At 39.0% G+C, this 17283-nt stretch overlaps 1 protein-coding gene across 2 annotated transcripts in view; it reads left to right on the top strand.

Annotated features, from left to right (window-relative positions):
* BTBD8 (BTB domain containing 8) overlaps positions 1-14182 on the top strand; it is a 52694-nt gene extending 38512 nt beyond the window's left edge. For both annotated transcript variants that reach the window (XM_077333026.1, XM_077333027.1), the window contains 7 exons: positions 1117-1246; positions 3493-3554; positions 5115-5748; positions 6382-6472; positions 7756-7889; positions 9344-11641; positions 13070-14182. In XM_077333026.1, coding sequence (XP_077189141.1) covers positions 1117-1246; positions 3493-3554; positions 5115-5748; positions 6382-6472; positions 7756-7889; positions 9344-11641; positions 13070-13539 — 3819 coding nt within the window. In that variant the 3' untranslated portion in view covers positions 13540-14182. The remainder of the gene's footprint in view (positions 1-1116; positions 1247-3492; positions 3555-5114; positions 5749-6381; positions 6473-7755; positions 7890-9343; positions 11642-13069) is intronic.
* Positions 14183-17283: the final 3101 nt, after the last annotated feature.

Below are 17283 nucleotides of genomic sequence, written 5' to 3'. Positions count from 1 at the left end.
GGAACCTGAATAACTGGCAGTACTGATATTTCTGAGCTTCCTGATATTTGGACCAAAAAAGTGAGGGGTACATTTCCTGCCCTAAGTTGTGTGTAGCTTCATAGAGAGAACTCATATTTTTTCTACTGTGTCCACAAGCTGTCCTGAGCCACAAGGGAAAAAAGGAATATACATATTTCAAAAGCTGCTTGGGGCCTTCTGAATTTCAGTTGGAAAATAGCATGAGGGGAAATGGTTGAATAACCTCATCTCTCCCTTTAAACCATAGTCCCAGTGGCTATAGTCTCTAAAAAGAAAACAGGTTGAAAAGTAATTTGGCAATCTTGGGGCACATTAGGTGGACCATTGGGCTGACTTTACATAACATACATTCTGTTATTAAATCATCACCTCATGGTAACATTTTTCCGATCCATGGGGCAAAATAAAGAAACGTGATATTGATTCAATTATTTATCATTGTACATGTACCACTGAACAAATGCTATAAACATTAAGAGATTTGCAGTATTAGTTAGCTTTTTTCCCCATAGGCAAAATAAAAGATCTTCCTAATCACGCTTTCTCCTGAAAGGAAACCCTTGTATTTCCATGGTCTTAACAAAAAATTAAAAATATTTTTTCATTGCTCTAGATTATGCCTGTTAGTCATATGGTATGGTTTATACATTGATACAATGATTTTGCTTTGCAAACAACTACATGAATTGCTGGTTTAATGCTACTGCAAGTCACTTCTTTTGTTGACTGATTTGGCACGACTGATGAAAATTTAATCAGATACATTATTGGGCCCCCAGAGGATTTGACCTTGTGGTGACATAGCCAAGAGTAAAAAGCTAGGAAGGGGATTCATTTGGTTTTGCTTTTTTAATGTGGCTTGATTCTTTATGAGCTTCAGCTATGGTGGGAGTGGCTTTGTTTCAAGCTGTGTAAAATCATGGTGCAGGGACAGTTGGCCTTCACAAACCTCATATACATCCACTCCACAGTCATAAAATCTAAGTGATGACATCATTGATCTAGCTTAGGAGTAAGTAGATTCTGTAAGGAGTAATGACTGGTTGCTATGACAATGTGGCTCTTTCCAGCTGCTGATTTCTTGCTTGAACGCAGGGGTTTACGTGCAAGATCCAAGCTCTGCGTGATAAGCTGTGGATCTTCCTGGTTCAGTCTTTTTACGCTGTTCGTCACACAGAGAGCTGGAAGCTGCTGAAGGCAGATGATCAACAGAAAATACAAGCAGGTAGGCAAGCCATTGGGGAGCCTTTAACGCTTTGCATAACAGGTTCTGCCTTATTAAAGAAATAACGGGAGCCGATATTAACGAGAGCTGGAATATGCTGATGAGCTTTCTTCTGTCTGAAAAGGAATATTTTGTAAGAATTATAAACAAATATAGCCAGCTCGGACAGCTCCAATCATGGAAGCTGAAGGACTGCCTAGCCCTTTTGTGTGTATTTATTACTGCAGATATGTGGGAATCACCAGGACTGAAAGGCTGGCTTTTACATTTGCACTGAGACTTAAAATGTCACAGTAGAATTAATTTTGTTTAAAGCACATGGGCATAGAGTTCTCTTCTGAGGTGATTTCTGATTGTGTGTGTTGAGTGGGGGATGTTTAGTTTGTTACGTACTATAGAAAGATTTCATCTGCCTAAGTTAAAAAAAATCACATGTGCATGGAATAAATTGCATCTATCGACTAAATAATCAATTTGGTTCTGTGATACTGTGTGTGCTGCAAAAGACTCATTAAAGAAGCTGCAGAGAAGCTTCTAAAACGCAACCAGCGCAATTTTAGGTTTAGACAAAAGGGAATCTAGCTCTAGCCCCTTTGTTTTCAAATGTATGGAACGAAATCTTGCAGATGAAAGATCTGAAAATGGCTTCAGGGCAATGCTTGAACATTTGTGCTCTGGCCATGCAGTTTTCAATAAGGGAAGCAGGGTATTACACAGAGGATTACAGCTCGACACAAAGCTCTTAGGAGTAATAAATGAATACCTACATAATTGGAAAAAATAGTGTATTTTTTGTCTTCCTTGGTACCAAACTGTATAAATGGGATAAAGTGTAATGTGAAGGCTTTCATTGAGGTTCTCTTATTTTCTTTTGCTTGCTTTTCTGTATATCAGTAGCTCAGAGTCATGTTCAAAATGCAGTTGGCACCGGAGTGCTAGACAATGTGAAAAAGTATTAAGATCTGTTGATGTGATATACTGACACCATGCCTGTGAAGTCAGTGTCATTCAATCAGTTAAAAAGTTTTATTTTTGTAATTTTTGGACCATGTATAGCATTCATTTTTGCACTTTATTTTCAGTTCTCAAGAAATGGAAATATTCCATTCTATGTAATTGTATGTATGCAGGCAGAACTGCTAGTTGTAGGAATGTTTCATGAGCTTTTAAAGATGTATTCAGTTTTTAAACTTAAGTTTAGGGATTACTGGACACTCCTTTAAAAACAAATTCTGGAAATAGATTAAAACAGGAATTTAAAGGTAGAACATCACAATTCCACTTCTCCCAGGCTAGGAGTATCTTTCTATTCCCAAAGGTGATGTTTTAAATTTTATCAAGATAGAATGTATACAACAATCCGAAAAGGCCCTCCCAAGGTGCCATTTTCTGCCTCTTAGATAGCGTGACAGAACAGAAATGGGCCAAGGAACCCAATGAATAAGAACCTGCGTGTGTGTGTCTGTCCAGGCAATTGACCTTTTACATATGTGCTATAATAAAATAACAAGTTCAGCTTAATAATTATCAGATGGAATACTTTCTGTAATTCTTTTCAGTAGGTTTCCTATCATTAAAGAATATTTAGATGCATGGAAATTCCTCTAATATTTGCATCTGTCTAGAGTAGGTTATATAAGCAGGAACACTGCAGAGGCCTCATTACTGTGCCCACATCTGGGAGCATTATCCAAGCAGGCTTTATTTAGAAAGTTGGTAGAGGATATGCTTCATTGGCTGACTAGAAAAAGCTTCCATAATAGCTTCTGCAACAGGATTTTGCTTGTAAACATGCTTTTTCTTCTCAATTAAGCTGTCAGGTTTGCAAATTTTCACACATGGCTTCAAACTATGATGAATGGAGGGAACCTTCTGTCATAAAAGCCATGCGTCACATTTGTTACATGCAGTAAATTGTTGTAATGTCTAACAGACTATCTAGCCTATTTTGGATCAGAATGGTTAATTGAGATTTCCTTTTGATCAAAATTATATAGATAACTGTAGATGAGACCCCACTGGAATCCAAATCTTGTCAGTCCAACTTTAGTGTTTCATATCTATATCGTCCATCTCTCCTTGGTAACATCAGGCTTAAAATGGGTCTCCTTTTATTTGGGTAGATACTGGCCTAATTGTTGACAAAGGATTGCTGCCCCCAAGTTGGATTCTTGTTTCAATCCCTACTCTGTGTGTGTGTGTCAGTACTTATTTTCTAAAGGGACTTATCCTTTTTTCCTATATAGCTGCTTTTGACAAAGGTGATGACAGAAGACCTGCCAGAAAACCAGTGTTCACTAGTTCTCAGGTAAAAAATGCTCTTACAGTTGCAAGCCAGTTCAAACCCTGGTAAGCAGGCCTTCTTCCTGTTGCGCTATTCCTTTTCAAAATAGTATCTGTCAATTTGCGACTTGTATCAATTAATGCAGTGGTCCCCAACCTTTTTATCACCGGGGACCGGTCAACGCTTGACAATTTTACTGAAGCCTGGGGGGGTAGTCTTTTGCCGAGGGATGTCACCGTTGCCACCTGAACCCCTGCTCCACTTGCTTTGCTGCCAGTGCCCCTGACTTCCCGCCGCCCACTGGGGGGCGCTGCCAGCAGCAGCTGCACAGTGCCACACTGAGGGGGAGCCCCAGCCATGGTGGCCACTGGAGAGCACCAAAGGTGAGCTGGCAGCAGAGTGGCAGGGCAGCCCCCAAGGCAGTAGCTGGGGAGGAGGATGAGGAGGAGCCGCGGCCCGGTACCGACTGATCCACGAACCAATACTGGTCTGTAGGCCGGGGATTGGGGACCACTGGATTAATGTCCTCCTGGCTAATTAGGTGGCCATTGATGTAATTTTAGCTGAGCCAATGTCCATCTATGGTTTCTTTTATTGCTGTACTTTTGGATTATTTGCAGAAGGAAGAAGTTTGGTTAGTGTAGCAAAAGTCTGTGCTGAAACCAGAATGTTTGGAGCAGCCGGAATTTGTAAGGATATGTGAAATACTCATGTCTGTGATGAAGCCCTTTATAAAAACTCCTTTTTTAATATTTCCAAGACAGTGGTATGCTTCATATATAATGGAGCTATCAAGTTCACATGAGCCATCACATGCACAGCTTGATGACTACTATCAACTGAAAGGTGCTCTTGTAAGAGGTCTAGAATACAGTGTGTTTATGTGCACATAAAAGAATGCAACCAAGGCACACTTGGCTAGCTTTGGGATAGAATTGTAAATCTTAAGAAACTAGGGTGACCTGAAGGCCAGTAGTTGGCTAATAATATGTGTCAACAACACTAAAAGTAAGTACTAGGGAAATGATGAACATGATGGGAAGGTGCAGGATAAGTGAGGGCTTGTCATTCAGGAACCACTGTGAACCACTCTGAGTGCGCATAAAGATACATTATACCCTGCTGTAGCATTCCTGTCAGTGAAGGCTGGACCATTCAGTTTTGGGGACAGTGGACAGTCTGAGCTCTACATTAACATAGATGGCAACCATCTATGGAAAAAAGCAAAGAACACACACAGGCAGTAAAACTTGCTATGTGCCTTCATTGATCAAATCTGTCCCTGTCTGCCCAGTTTTATTTATTTATTTATATTAGTTTTTATTAATCGCCACTCCCAGACAGTTCATGTGCAGAACTGCATTTTTTGGGTTCTGTTCTTGGTCACAGTAGAGTGTAACAGTGTTTTTTTCTAAACATCAGAAAGGCAGATAAATGAAGTATGGTAAGAAAGAATTTATGCTGCTCTGAATAAATAACTGAATGTACAGAATGAGGAGTAGCGATCTTGCTTCTAGTTTTTTGTTGTTGGGTTTTAAATTTTTATTATGATTTTTTGCTGAAATATCACCTTCTCTTCTCCAGTTAAATAGGTGCATTTCTGATTCATTTGGAACAAAATCTGCTCCTTTTGAAGCAGTCAGAAAGAAAAACTGTTGGGGCAGTCGTTCCACTAATCAGGATAAAATGAAATCTGATGGAATAGGAGCATCTGGACACACATCGACTACCAATAGGAACAGCACTAATAAGGCTTTGAAACATGATGATTTAAAGGGGAAAGATGGTAAAAAAACAGGTTGCAAGATTACAAAAGAACCCAAACTGGGAGAGAAAATGCCTTCACCAAAGGCTAGAGCTGTTATAAAACCAAAAACAGAAAATAATGGGAACATTAAGGCTGAAGGTTTGCTTACAAAACAAGATTCTGAGCGATCATTACCTACTAGTGGCCACAAAAATGCAGGAAGTGGCAAAGGCATGAAAAATCAAGAAATTAAAACTACAGGTGCCAGGCCAAAAACACTTCCTGGAAACTCCAGTGTGCAAAGCAAAGTAAAGCCTTTGAAAAAGGCCACAGGAAAGGAATCTCCTCTTCTTACGGGTACCGGGACTCTAAGCAAATCAGACAATTCAAGCACAGATCTACGAATGTCCATTGAACAACTAAATGAACCCAAGGAGGAAACGTTTCCAGATGAGGGCAAAAAGCATTCAGGTAATGACTGGAGACTCATTCCAAACTAACCACATAGATTTTTCACTGCAAAATATTCTAAAAACGTTCTGAGACAAGTGGGTGGTTGTTTTTCTAATTCTTTCTTTTTACAGGACTAATAAATTAAAATCATGGATAGATAAAAACATAAACATAAGATGATCTGTGCTGGATCATAGTAGTCCACTATTCTGGCATCCTGTTTCACACAGTGGCCCTGAAGAGCCGGCAGAAGAACTCAGCAGCTCAGACCATTACTGGATGGGAGTAGAAAAGTGGATTTTGGGAAAAGTTAAAGTAGACAGGCTCATGCTTTGTTCTTTGCCCATTAGGAGTAATGTCTGTTTGCAAATGTTCATAGTTTTGATTATAACAACTTTCCTGTACTTCCTTTTTATGTATTGATGATAATTTAATACAATTTAATTTAGTTGAATAACTTTGGAGTCACATACAAAAATAATGGATAATAAGTTCAGATTGTTGTAATCCCTTTGGTGTACATTTTGGGAAGCATTCAGTTACTTGAATTTGGATATTCAAGGCCTATATATTCGGAACAGAAAACATTCTCCAATGCTCATTATTCAGTCTTTTTTAACTGTCTAATTTTATTTTTATTTCATTGTACAGCTTTGAAAACAAAGTCTGCTTTGAAGATGACTAATGGAGCCCCTGCTAAAAAACATGTTAATGATCTTGAGCCTAATATTCCAGTAAACAGGTCTGTTGAAAGTTAGGATACTAATATTGCCTAAACTGGGATTTGTGTTGCTTCCTGAAAATACATCTCATGAAGCCAGCATGCTTTAAAGCTGTTAGTTCAAAAGCTCTATTCTGGCTTATGTTGAAAGAGAACATGTCTGTAAAAGTATTAGATATCACCAAGGCTTCACAAACCTCATCTTAAGTTACACTTTCCCAAATTGTTAATAAATTGAAGAGGGAATCTCTGTGCCTGAGGGCTTAAAGAAGTTAATTTCTTCTCTTCTAATTTCTCCATTTTTAAAAATTTATTATTACATTTATACGCTGCCCCTCTCTGTGAGGAGGCTTGGAGTGGTTTACAACATTTTAAAATTCAGTTTAAAATAAAATAAAACAATAAATACACCACAATGCTCCGTTCTCCTGCTACTTCTCCATGTGTTCAGTGGTGGGATTTTGTTCTGGGGAGGGCAGGAAGGTGGCCCATGTGGCTTTTTTTTACTTGTTCTGGCCTCAACCATAAGCCTGGTGGAAATGTGTTATTTTTCAGGCCCTGCAGAATTTGAGGAGTTCCATCAGGGTCCAGATCTTAGCTGGCAACTGATTCCACCAAGTTGGAACCAGGGCCAGATGCACTTCTTTTGGCATAGGACCACCAACAAGTTGGTATTCAAAGACCATAGTGTTCTGGGCATCAAATGACCCCCAAGTATTGGGGGGCATCAAATGACCCCCAAGTTCCCAACTGAACACTGTGCTGTTTGTTATACTCCATCCAGACAGGGGAGAGATGTCCTTCTTCTTCCGGTCTTTTTCTCCCTACCCACAGGCCCTCTGACTTTGCAGCATTTAGCTTCAGTCAGCTCTGCTGGAGCCATTCCATCAATGCCTTCAGGCACTTGGCCAATGAATCCAGGGGTGTATCTGGCTGGCCGGCCATGAGCAGATAGAGCTGGTTGTCGTGTACTGGTGACACCCTAGCCCATACCTCTAGACCAGCTGTGCAAGAGGGTGCAAAGAGATGTTTAAATAACATTGGGGAGAGTACTGTGCCCTGTAATACCCTACAGTGGGATTCACAGCAATGCAATTGTTCCTCCCCAACAGCTGCTCTCTGTCCTTGCCCTTGAAGGAAGGAGACCAGCCACTGCAAAACTGATCACCGTATCCCTATGTCGATGAGGCAGTGAGCTAAAAGCTTGGGATCAACTATATCATACGCTACTGTGAGATCTAGCTAGCTTATGTACTATATTCATCTTTTAAAACTGCAAATAAGAAACACGTTTTTTTTTCCAGTGTTATGAAGAAGTGTACTGGAAAGGGTAGTAGTGAACACATACCGCAAGCAGTTTTAAAGAAAAAAAGAAACGAAGCTGGCTGTTCCACTGTTCAGCAAAAGACAAAGAATGCTAATGCTGGTAAAAACCAAGGTAAACTCAGAACGATAAATTAAGGCATTAAGTAATACAGATTACTTGCAACCATGGTTTCCAATTTTTCAGCTTCTTTCCATTCATCTCTTTTCCCCTTTCCAGAGAAAATCCCTTTCACCTTTTCTTACTCATGTGTTATTGGTACATCAGTGCCAACTGTGGATTTTAACCAAGTTTTCTCTTAACCTTATTTTGCAAACTCACTTCAAAACGTGGTTTCCAATTCTGTTTTATCAAGCAGTTGTGCTTAGTATAGTAGTACAATATCTTCTAAAACTTCTAAGCTTTTCAAGAAAACTTATCTTTAATGTACTTTGTTGGATCAGATTGAATGCATTAAGTTTAAAGATAACACTGAATTGCCTCTAGTATGGTACCCCTTGAAATATAGAATATTAAATACAGTTGTAAGAGACTATCCTTGAGGCCCTATATAGGAAAGCTATTATTTTCATTTTCTAGGCTTTACAGTTTTGTTTGTTTGCCAAATTCTGCAATTATAGGGATACATTCTATAGTATATACTGAAATTTAACTAAAGACACTGCTTTTTATTGTTGAGAGAGCCATTATTCTTGACTGAGCATTGGGGGGGGGGAGGGATGTATCTAGATGAGGGGTTCTAGTTTCAGACCCCTCATTTTTCTTTGGGGATTGCTATCATTTCTACCAACTCCATATGGTCCCCTCTCATATCTCCTATGGGTTTGTACATAATTTAATCATGTCTCCTAATTGGTTGTCTCTTTCTTTCCAGATAGTCCAGGCTTCTGGTAACTAATGGTGTGGCAATAATTGTTGAAATAATGGGATTTGAACCTAATCTTTTCTGGCCATATTTCAACTAGTATAATTGTATTCTGACAACCTAAACAAAATTTGTATTGCTCTGGGGAATAAACATGAGTCATTAACAGGGCCAGGATCTTATTAGTTTAATGGCCTCTGGGAAGTCAAGTGATTGATTTGAAAATGAATGGCATTCTAATACTCAACCTTTAGGTCTGGCAAGCTAAAAAAACTGGGATTTTTAAAATATGTTTTTAAGGCTTGGTTGAACCTCTTTAGGGGATTTTTAAGTAGAATATGGACATATAAGTAAATGAAATTTTAAAATGGGACCCCTAAAAATATTAATTGTAGCATACTAAATACACTCTTATAATACTGCTGGGTTTTTTTACTATGATGCTGACCATAGGGCCAGTTTCTGCCAGTGAACATGCCTATGTATTGACCCAGTGTTTGCTGATTGTTTATTCATCCCATTCAGTTGTTACAAGCCACATAATATTGAATGATTAGAGTTCATTATTCACAATTTTGAAAGCACTTTATGCATTTATAATCCTGTCACTTTTTTAAACACATGTAAAAATGTTGTACTTCTTGTATATGATTCTCCCTTTGCTAATTAGAATGCATTGTAATCTTAAGATTTGTTTCTTTAGGATCACAGGGAGAGTCACCAAATTCACTGAAGCCTGGACTTTCTCCAAAACAAAATGAAGAAAAAAACATGACTCAGCTTCTGACAGACAAGCAAAGTATGTCAAAGAAAAAATCTAAATCTGTGCAAGCTGCATCTGCTAAAGCTACAGCAAAAATAATAGTCACAACAAAAAACCTATCCAATTCCAAGAAGAATGAAACAATGAACAATAAAGACCAAAAACAGAAAATTGTTGCTGGGCAATCTGTATTAAAGCTCCAGTGTTCAAACCAGAAGCATCCCAGATGTGAGTCACCTGTTCACAAAAGTAGTCATGGAGAAGGGCAAAAAATGTCAGACCAAAAACTTGAAAATTCTGCCACCTTAGGAGCTCAGCTCCACAATAGTAACAACTCCAGCCCAGGGAAGAAAAATAATAGTGAAACATGTATGCTAGAAATAGATCAGAATGACATATCTGAATTAGAAAAACTGGCTCCCCTTGAAGGAACTTTGGAACCCTCTTATGTCACGAAGGGGAATGCATCAAGGGAACATGAAAAGGAAACAAAACATATTTGTAAGGGTGATAAATCTCCAGTGATTAAAAATAGTGAAGAATGTAATGCTATTGAATTGCACTGCGCTGAAGAGCATATGAAAATTGTGTGTGAGCATGTTAGTGAGACCATTTCAGTTTCAAAAGAAGGAATACTACAGTGCAGAACAGCTCCTGAGTCTGTTGCTTGCCACAGTCCTTTGAAACATTCAGGAGAAAGAAAGGACCAAGGGAAATCAATTGATTATAAACATAATGATACTTTAAAAACTGAATTAGTTGTTAATGATAATCTGACATACAAGTCATCTGAAATAGCCAATGACAGCTCTAATTCCGAACATGAAGAAAAGAAGTGTTCTAAATCCTGTGTGGTAGGTTCAGAAAGTGCTGATGAGTTCTCTGACAAGTCTGCTTTGACTGAATCCCAGTCTGCTACAGTAGACTCTGACATTGCTTCAAAATCTCGCCCAGGACATGTCACAGAAAAATGCTCATCGAAAGACACGGATACCACAGAAACACCAGAGAGCCATGAAAATTCAGAAGCTCCGTTTACAGATCATTGGAACTTGAGTTCCAATGATCCAAAAGAAAGCCCTGAATCTGATACTGGCAGTGCAACAACATCGTCAGATGACATAAAGCCAAGATCAGAAGACTATGATGCTGGAGGATCTCAGGATGATGAAGGCTCAAATGAAAGGGGGATTTCAAAATGCAGCACTATGTTATGCCATGATTTTCTTGGAAGAAGCAGCAGTGATACAAGTACACCCGAAGAACTAAAAATCTACGATACTAGTTTAAGAATAGAAGTAAAAATGAAAAAGGAGAACTCTGATCTCTTCCGGGTTATTTCAACAAGTGATGATGAGCTCCCTAGAAGAAAGCATGAAACATGGTCACATCAAGAGCATGAGAGGAAGAGTGGCACCAGGGGAAACACTAATTTTGCCACTGCACAGTTTCCTCAAGAAGGAGACCAGGTGTCATCTTCAGCAGATGAAACAGAAGATGAAAAATCTGAAAATGAAAATGTTGCAGAAAACCTGCTTCCATCAGAGCTTCCCGTTCAGCAGTTCCATGGAATAGTGAATCTGGCATTTGAAGATGCAGCAGAAAATGATATTGAAGGTCAAGAGTTCACTGCAACTAAGAACTTTAAACGGTCTGTATTACTTTCAGTGGATGAATGTGAAGAACTGGGATCTGATGATGGGGGTGAAGCCCACATTTCTCTCCAGCATGCTGTGGAGGCTGGATCACCCTCTGATGTATTTGATGGTGTTTCCCATGATAATCAAGGGAAAACGTATTATTCGAGATACTCATTAGAAATAGAGGATGGATTCCTGGAGTGTAATGAACACGAGAAGGGAAGGTTGGACAAAAATGAGAGTTCTTCTGTAGATCTTCAAGACAGTGAACTAAAAGCAAAAGATAACCTTGCTATTTCAACTGCAGAACAAAAGTATTCAGAGAAAGTAGGAAATAGCTATCCTCTCACTGAAAATGAAAATGGCAAGAATGAAGAGAATAATGAACTTCAGTGCAATAAACTTTTAGACAGTGATACAAAATCTCAAGAACGGCCCTGTCACTTGGATCTTCATCAAAGAGATAATACTGAGTTGCAAAAGAACAGCTCCACAAAACCTATAGATCCCTGTAAGAATCAGTCACTGACTCAGGAAGGCCCCATGAAAGAAAGTGAGCCAGCATCTACTGAATACGCTCACACTGCTTTATCTGCAGGTAACGTACAGAAATAAAAAAGCATTGTCCCTCAAGATATTAAGTATTAGTGGAATCTTATATATATACAATATATATCTCTAGGGTTGAAGCCTAGTAAATGTCTTATAAATTTTATCTAAATAATTATAGAATGAAATGCTAGTGTTTCGTATATATATATAAAGTGACCTAGCATATTCTTAAAGTCTGAGAATATGTATAATTTGCTGTCACTTAGGCAGTTGGGAGTATTTATCTTGGACAAAACGAAGAGTGGGGTGCAGTTCCCTGTTTTTGAGTTTTTTGGTCCCAATAGGACGTTGGCAATATCACCTGTTAGTGTAAGGCTGGATAAACATTTTGTTCAACAGCCTGTATGATTCGTATATATATGAAAGTGGGATGTGCAATAAGTGCATTAATATTCTTAAAAGTGCTCTGCATCATTTACCTTAAGAGCTATATTCATTATTGTTGTCGTTTGCTTTTGTTTTGCACAGAACTGCAGACTTGTCCTTTTGCTGATTAAATTCAGTGGGACTTCGACCACTGGCTTCAGTGGGAGCTGGTCTGCATCCTGAGGCACTTTCCAGAATTATTGTAGTTCTAAATTTTGCCAGTAAAAAAGGGTCTTAAAAAAGAATATTCATAAAGAGGAATTAGCCTTTTAAAAATAAATATAGTTAAACTTATGCTTGCTTCACATGGTTAGCTAACTTCTTGTCTAGTTGTTTTGTGTCTTCATTAAAACAGGAATTCAACATGGTGCCCCCACCCCTAGAACTAAATGCAGTAGCAGAATCTTTCAAACTTCTCTGTATTCAAGAAATATGAAAGAGTGATGATGATGATTTGTGTTCAGAAGAACCATGCAAACTGATGACTTTTCAAGTTGTAACTCTTTTTGTTTGCTTGTCCTTGCTTGCAGCTGCCCTTTGCATGTGCAGTATTTTAAATATAAGCCTTTGAATAAACCATTTTGTTTTTCTTCACTTGGAGCTGACTTGGCTTAAGTCACTGTTTTAGTGATCATATGCTTTTGTCCCCCCTCCTTTTTTTTCTCCTTCCAACCTCTGCTCCTTCCTATTTTATGTTACAGTTTTAGTGATTTAGAAATCCATGTGCATTAAATGTTGGTTTACATAACTTGTCATTTTCTGTATCAGAAATTTTTTCTAATTATGGAGGTTTACTGTCAATTGCCAGTGGTGATTGCTGCTTTTACTTAATTTATAAGCCGTACCGTGTTTCATTTATTTTTTTAAATACATATAAAACAAAAAGAATGGCTTGGTTTTTGTGAACTTTGTATACATTTATCTTTTACCCTTACCTCTGGTTGGATTGATCTTGCTGCACTGAGTTAAGTATGCTGTACAAAAGCCCTGTGGAAAAGGGGAAAAACTGTGCAATTTTTACAATGTGTAGTATTATGAATTATTTCAGGAGACATAGATGATTGTGACAGATTGACACAAACCTGCATGTATGAGCATCGGCCTCCAAAAACCCTTTCTCCAATATACGAGATGGATGTTGGAGAAGCTTTTGAGCAGAGGATGGAGTCGGAAGTGAACATTCTAGATGTGGATTTTGAAGATCAGCAGTTTGCAGAACAGGACTGGACTCTTCTCAGGCAATTGTTATCTGATCAGGAGTCAAACCTGGACATCAAAAACTCTGTTCCCGAAGACCTTAACTTAGCACAATATCTCATCAACCAGACGCTATTTCTGGCACGAGACAGTTCACAACCTCAGGGTAAAGCACAGATTGACACTTTCAGTAGGTGGACTGAACTGATATCTCCACTGGATGATTCTTCAGCAAGTATCACAGTGGCAAGTTTTTCCTCTGAAGATTGTTCTTCCCCTCAAGGGGAATGGACAATTCTTGAACTAGAAACCCATCACTGAGGTGATTAATTGTTTGAGACAGGACTTCTCCCGTTCCTTTTCTTCTCCCTAGATCTCTGCAGATTAATGTTTGATGCAATATTTCCATACGATAATAAATAATGTATCAGTCAAGAATAGTCAGTCCTTGATACTGAAAGAAATCTTTTCATTAAGTGACCCATTTCTAACTAAAATTTAATTCCAGATAAAAATTTTGAGGATTTGTGGAAGTTTTCTAAAAACTACTTTTGAGCATGTTTTTTCTTTTTCTTTAGATTCCTTAGGAAAATTAGATTACCTAAGTGGGGGGGAAGCTTGGTTTAATCTTACACTTGTCATTTGCCGTTTGCTCTTGTTCCTGGATGCTCAAAAATTAAAATATGAATGCAGAATAAATAGTGCTACCAATTTTCCTTCATTGCTCTCCATATAGTGACTTGGTGACTTCTTCCAAGATAAAAGATACATTGTGATTGTGTCAAAAATGTGTGCCAACAGTACTTAAAATACTAGAAATGTGTTTGCGTTTGCGGAAGAGGTTTTGATGCAACTGTTTTTGAACTTATTTATAAAGAGCAGCATGTTTGGTTTGTTTTCTCCAGATTGATTTTGTATCTTTTTTTGAAAAATTTCAATAAATTTCTAAATTTGTTTGTTTAAACCTACGGCTGCACAGGTATTGCTGGAAGGGATACGTACAGTTTGTGGGAAGAAATAAAATATTCTAGTGCTGCTAAATTTAAAAATACTTTGTTCATGATTCATCTGAAAGCTTATGCAGCGTTTGACAGGGCTTTTGAAGGTGGACATAACAGCTTGGCTGAGTTGGTGCACTGATCTTCTCCATAAATAGCCATCTAAAATTGAGCACTATGGATATATCCTGATTCCTAAGAATGTATTTGGGCAACACTTCCCACCCAATAGGGTAGTTCCAGTTCTAAAGTGTGGGACTTCTAATGTTTGAATGCCATGGCCACTTTTGCTGTTGCACTGTAGTATCTCACCCAGCTTGTCATCTCAGGTTGGTTGCGGATGCAGTGTGAAGTGATTGAATTTTTAAGAGGGAAAGATTCCCTACAATGAAAGCACATCCATGCAGAAACATGTGCTAACCTTTTGTAGATTGCCATATTTGACAGTCATGCATGTAGCATTTTACACTGTGACACATGGATGTGTATATGATTTTCCCCTCACAAAAATAATTTATTATGCTTGAAACGAAATCATTTTGTTACTGTTAACTGCCTTAAAAGTATACCTCTTAAAGGATTCAGTATGGTTTAATTCTTACCTCCCTTCCTATTCGTAAAAGATATATTTAGATGTTAGTGACTCGCAGTATTCAATTTTCTTTAGCAGTAATATTGGGCTTCAGAACAGCAATGGACTTACACACATTTTGAATGTGTGTACTGATAGCTGGGTGCAGGTCATTCAGCGAGCCTCCAGCAGAGAGTCAGGAATCAAACTTGGGTCTGCCAGATCCTAGTTTGATACTTTAATCATTTTACTACACTGGTTCTCAATGTTAAGCTTGATCAGTCGGTGAACAATTTAAGCTAAAATGTTGAGATTAGATTGAAGAAATCCAAATGTCTAGTCAACTAGAAAGTTTACCTGGTAAGTTTAGGACTGTAGCCATATTGACTCCCCCCCCCAAAAAAATAGTTAGGGTCTAAACCACATTGAATAGACCTGCTAAGGGCTGCTCTCAACGTCTTAGTCAAACCTAGTCCTAGTTCTGTTTCTAGAAATAAATCAATCTGTTTTTTCCTGCCTTTCTTCCATGGAGATCCATGCAGTGTATATTATCCCACAACTCCACATGTTTAAATCTGTTATTAAATCTATTTATACATTAAACCTATTTCTAGAAATGATATCGGGCATGTGCAGTTCACATTAAATAATCTGCCATACAAAAAAAAAAATCCTAACCATAAAAAAATCAGATGTTATGGCAAAAGGTTCTTGTGTTGTTACTTTGAAATATCATTTCAGAATGTGATTTATTTTTCCCATGAGAGGGGCTATTGGGTCCCTCAGTGAAAAGTAGACCCTTCTTATTTTGTGTATAGAGATTTTTTTCTTTGCAATGAGAGCTTTAAATATGAAATAAAGGAAAGCAGCATGTTTGCTGTTCTTTTTAAAATCTGTATTTGCAAAAAGTGTTTTACTCATTCAGTATCAGACACTATTAGGCTGCAGTGTATGTGTTAGAAATCCAGTGAGCTCTGCGTGACTCTCGGAGTTTATGTAAAAATGTGACATTCTGAGACAGGAATACAGAGTACAACTAGATGGTCTCAGGCAAAAAATAATAGCTTAGCTATAAGCACTATAATATGGGGATACAGCAAGGTAAATTATCTGTTCCACATAATATATTTCTGGTAAGGCCTTGGAGGAGGAGCATGTCTCATGGCTTAAGTGCCTCTCAGCACTTAACACCCATTCGGTAGCTGTCCCGCCTCTGAGTGCCTCCTTGTCCCACTGGCTTGCCTGTCTGTTCAGCGGCCAGCCAATTGCCTTTCATCCCCCAACCCTGACCACCCCCTCCTCCTTCAACTTCCCTCTGAGGCTTGGAGGCTGCAGATCCCTGCTGGTGAGTTCCTTGCCCGGGGGTCTCCAACCTGCAGCCTTTCCAGATCCTGGGGGGAGGAGGAAGCCGTTCAGAGTTCTTCCACCCCATCCCCCTAATCTAGCGCCCATTGTATTCCTGAATGCAATGGGCTTGGCCCCTAGTTGTGGCATAATTTTCTGACTTGGTATAATGACTGAAAATAATGTGAGTGAATCACTTTGTTTGCTCGGAAACACTACATGAGAGTTTTCTGTGTTCCTTGAAAGGAGAACAAGGCACAGATTGCACAGATAACAATAAGACAGTGATGAGGAGCACTGAGATGTAGAGATCAAATATCTAATCTGCAAGGAAGAAGAAGAAGAGTTGGTTCTTATATGCCGCTTTTCTCTACCCGAAGGAGGCTCAAAGCAGCTTACAATCACCTTCCCATTCCTCTCCCCCACAACAGACACCCTGTGAGGTGGGTGAGGCTGGGAGAGCGCTGATATTGCTGCTCAGTCAGAACAGTTTTATCAGTGCCGTGGCGAGCCCAAGGTCACCCAGCTGGCTGCATGTGGGGGAGTGCAGAATCGAACCTGGCATGCCAGATTAGAAGTCCACACTCCTAACCATTACACCAAACTGGCTCTCTAAGGAAGCTCTTAATGGTAGCCTTGGGCCAGTCAGTGTCTTCCAGCCTAATTCAGTGTTTCCCAACCTGACGTAGCTCACAAAGCTTGGTGGTGGGCCAGCCCTCTGTAATGGTTGCCTCTGCCTTTCCATTGCCCTGTTTTGTGTGGTAGAAACTGAGATCTGACCCAGGAAACAGTATCTTCCATTTCATACATTAGATTTTTGCTTCATTGCATATACATATTGATCATGTAGAAAATGCCCTGATGGTTACTAGAATCGATTTCTTAGAATGTTAGGGAGGGACTAGAGGATGGACAAGGAGAAGGAAAGGGTGGACAAAGGCTGAAATGTAACTTTCATGTACAAAGGCTATGTCAGAATGCCACTTGCTCAAGATTCATAGTGGGGGCAGCTGTGCCCTATATACAATGTTTGTTGGTTTCTCAAAAACATCTGGATAGCCCCTGCAGAAAATGGATTGCTGAACTAGATGGTTGCCAAGGTCAGAGTTGGCTTAGGGCACCAAAACAACTTGGGTGGGTCACAATACCATG

Source organism: Paroedura picta, chromosome 4 (genome assembly GCF_049243985.1).
Source record: "Paroedura picta isolate Pp20150507F chromosome 4, Ppicta_v3.0, whole genome shotgun sequence".
Lineage (NCBI taxonomy): Eukaryota > Metazoa > Chordata > Lepidosauria > Squamata > Gekkonidae > Paroedura > Paroedura picta.
Note: the sequence above shows the minus strand (reverse complement) of the source record. Positions and strands in the feature narration are given on the sequence as shown.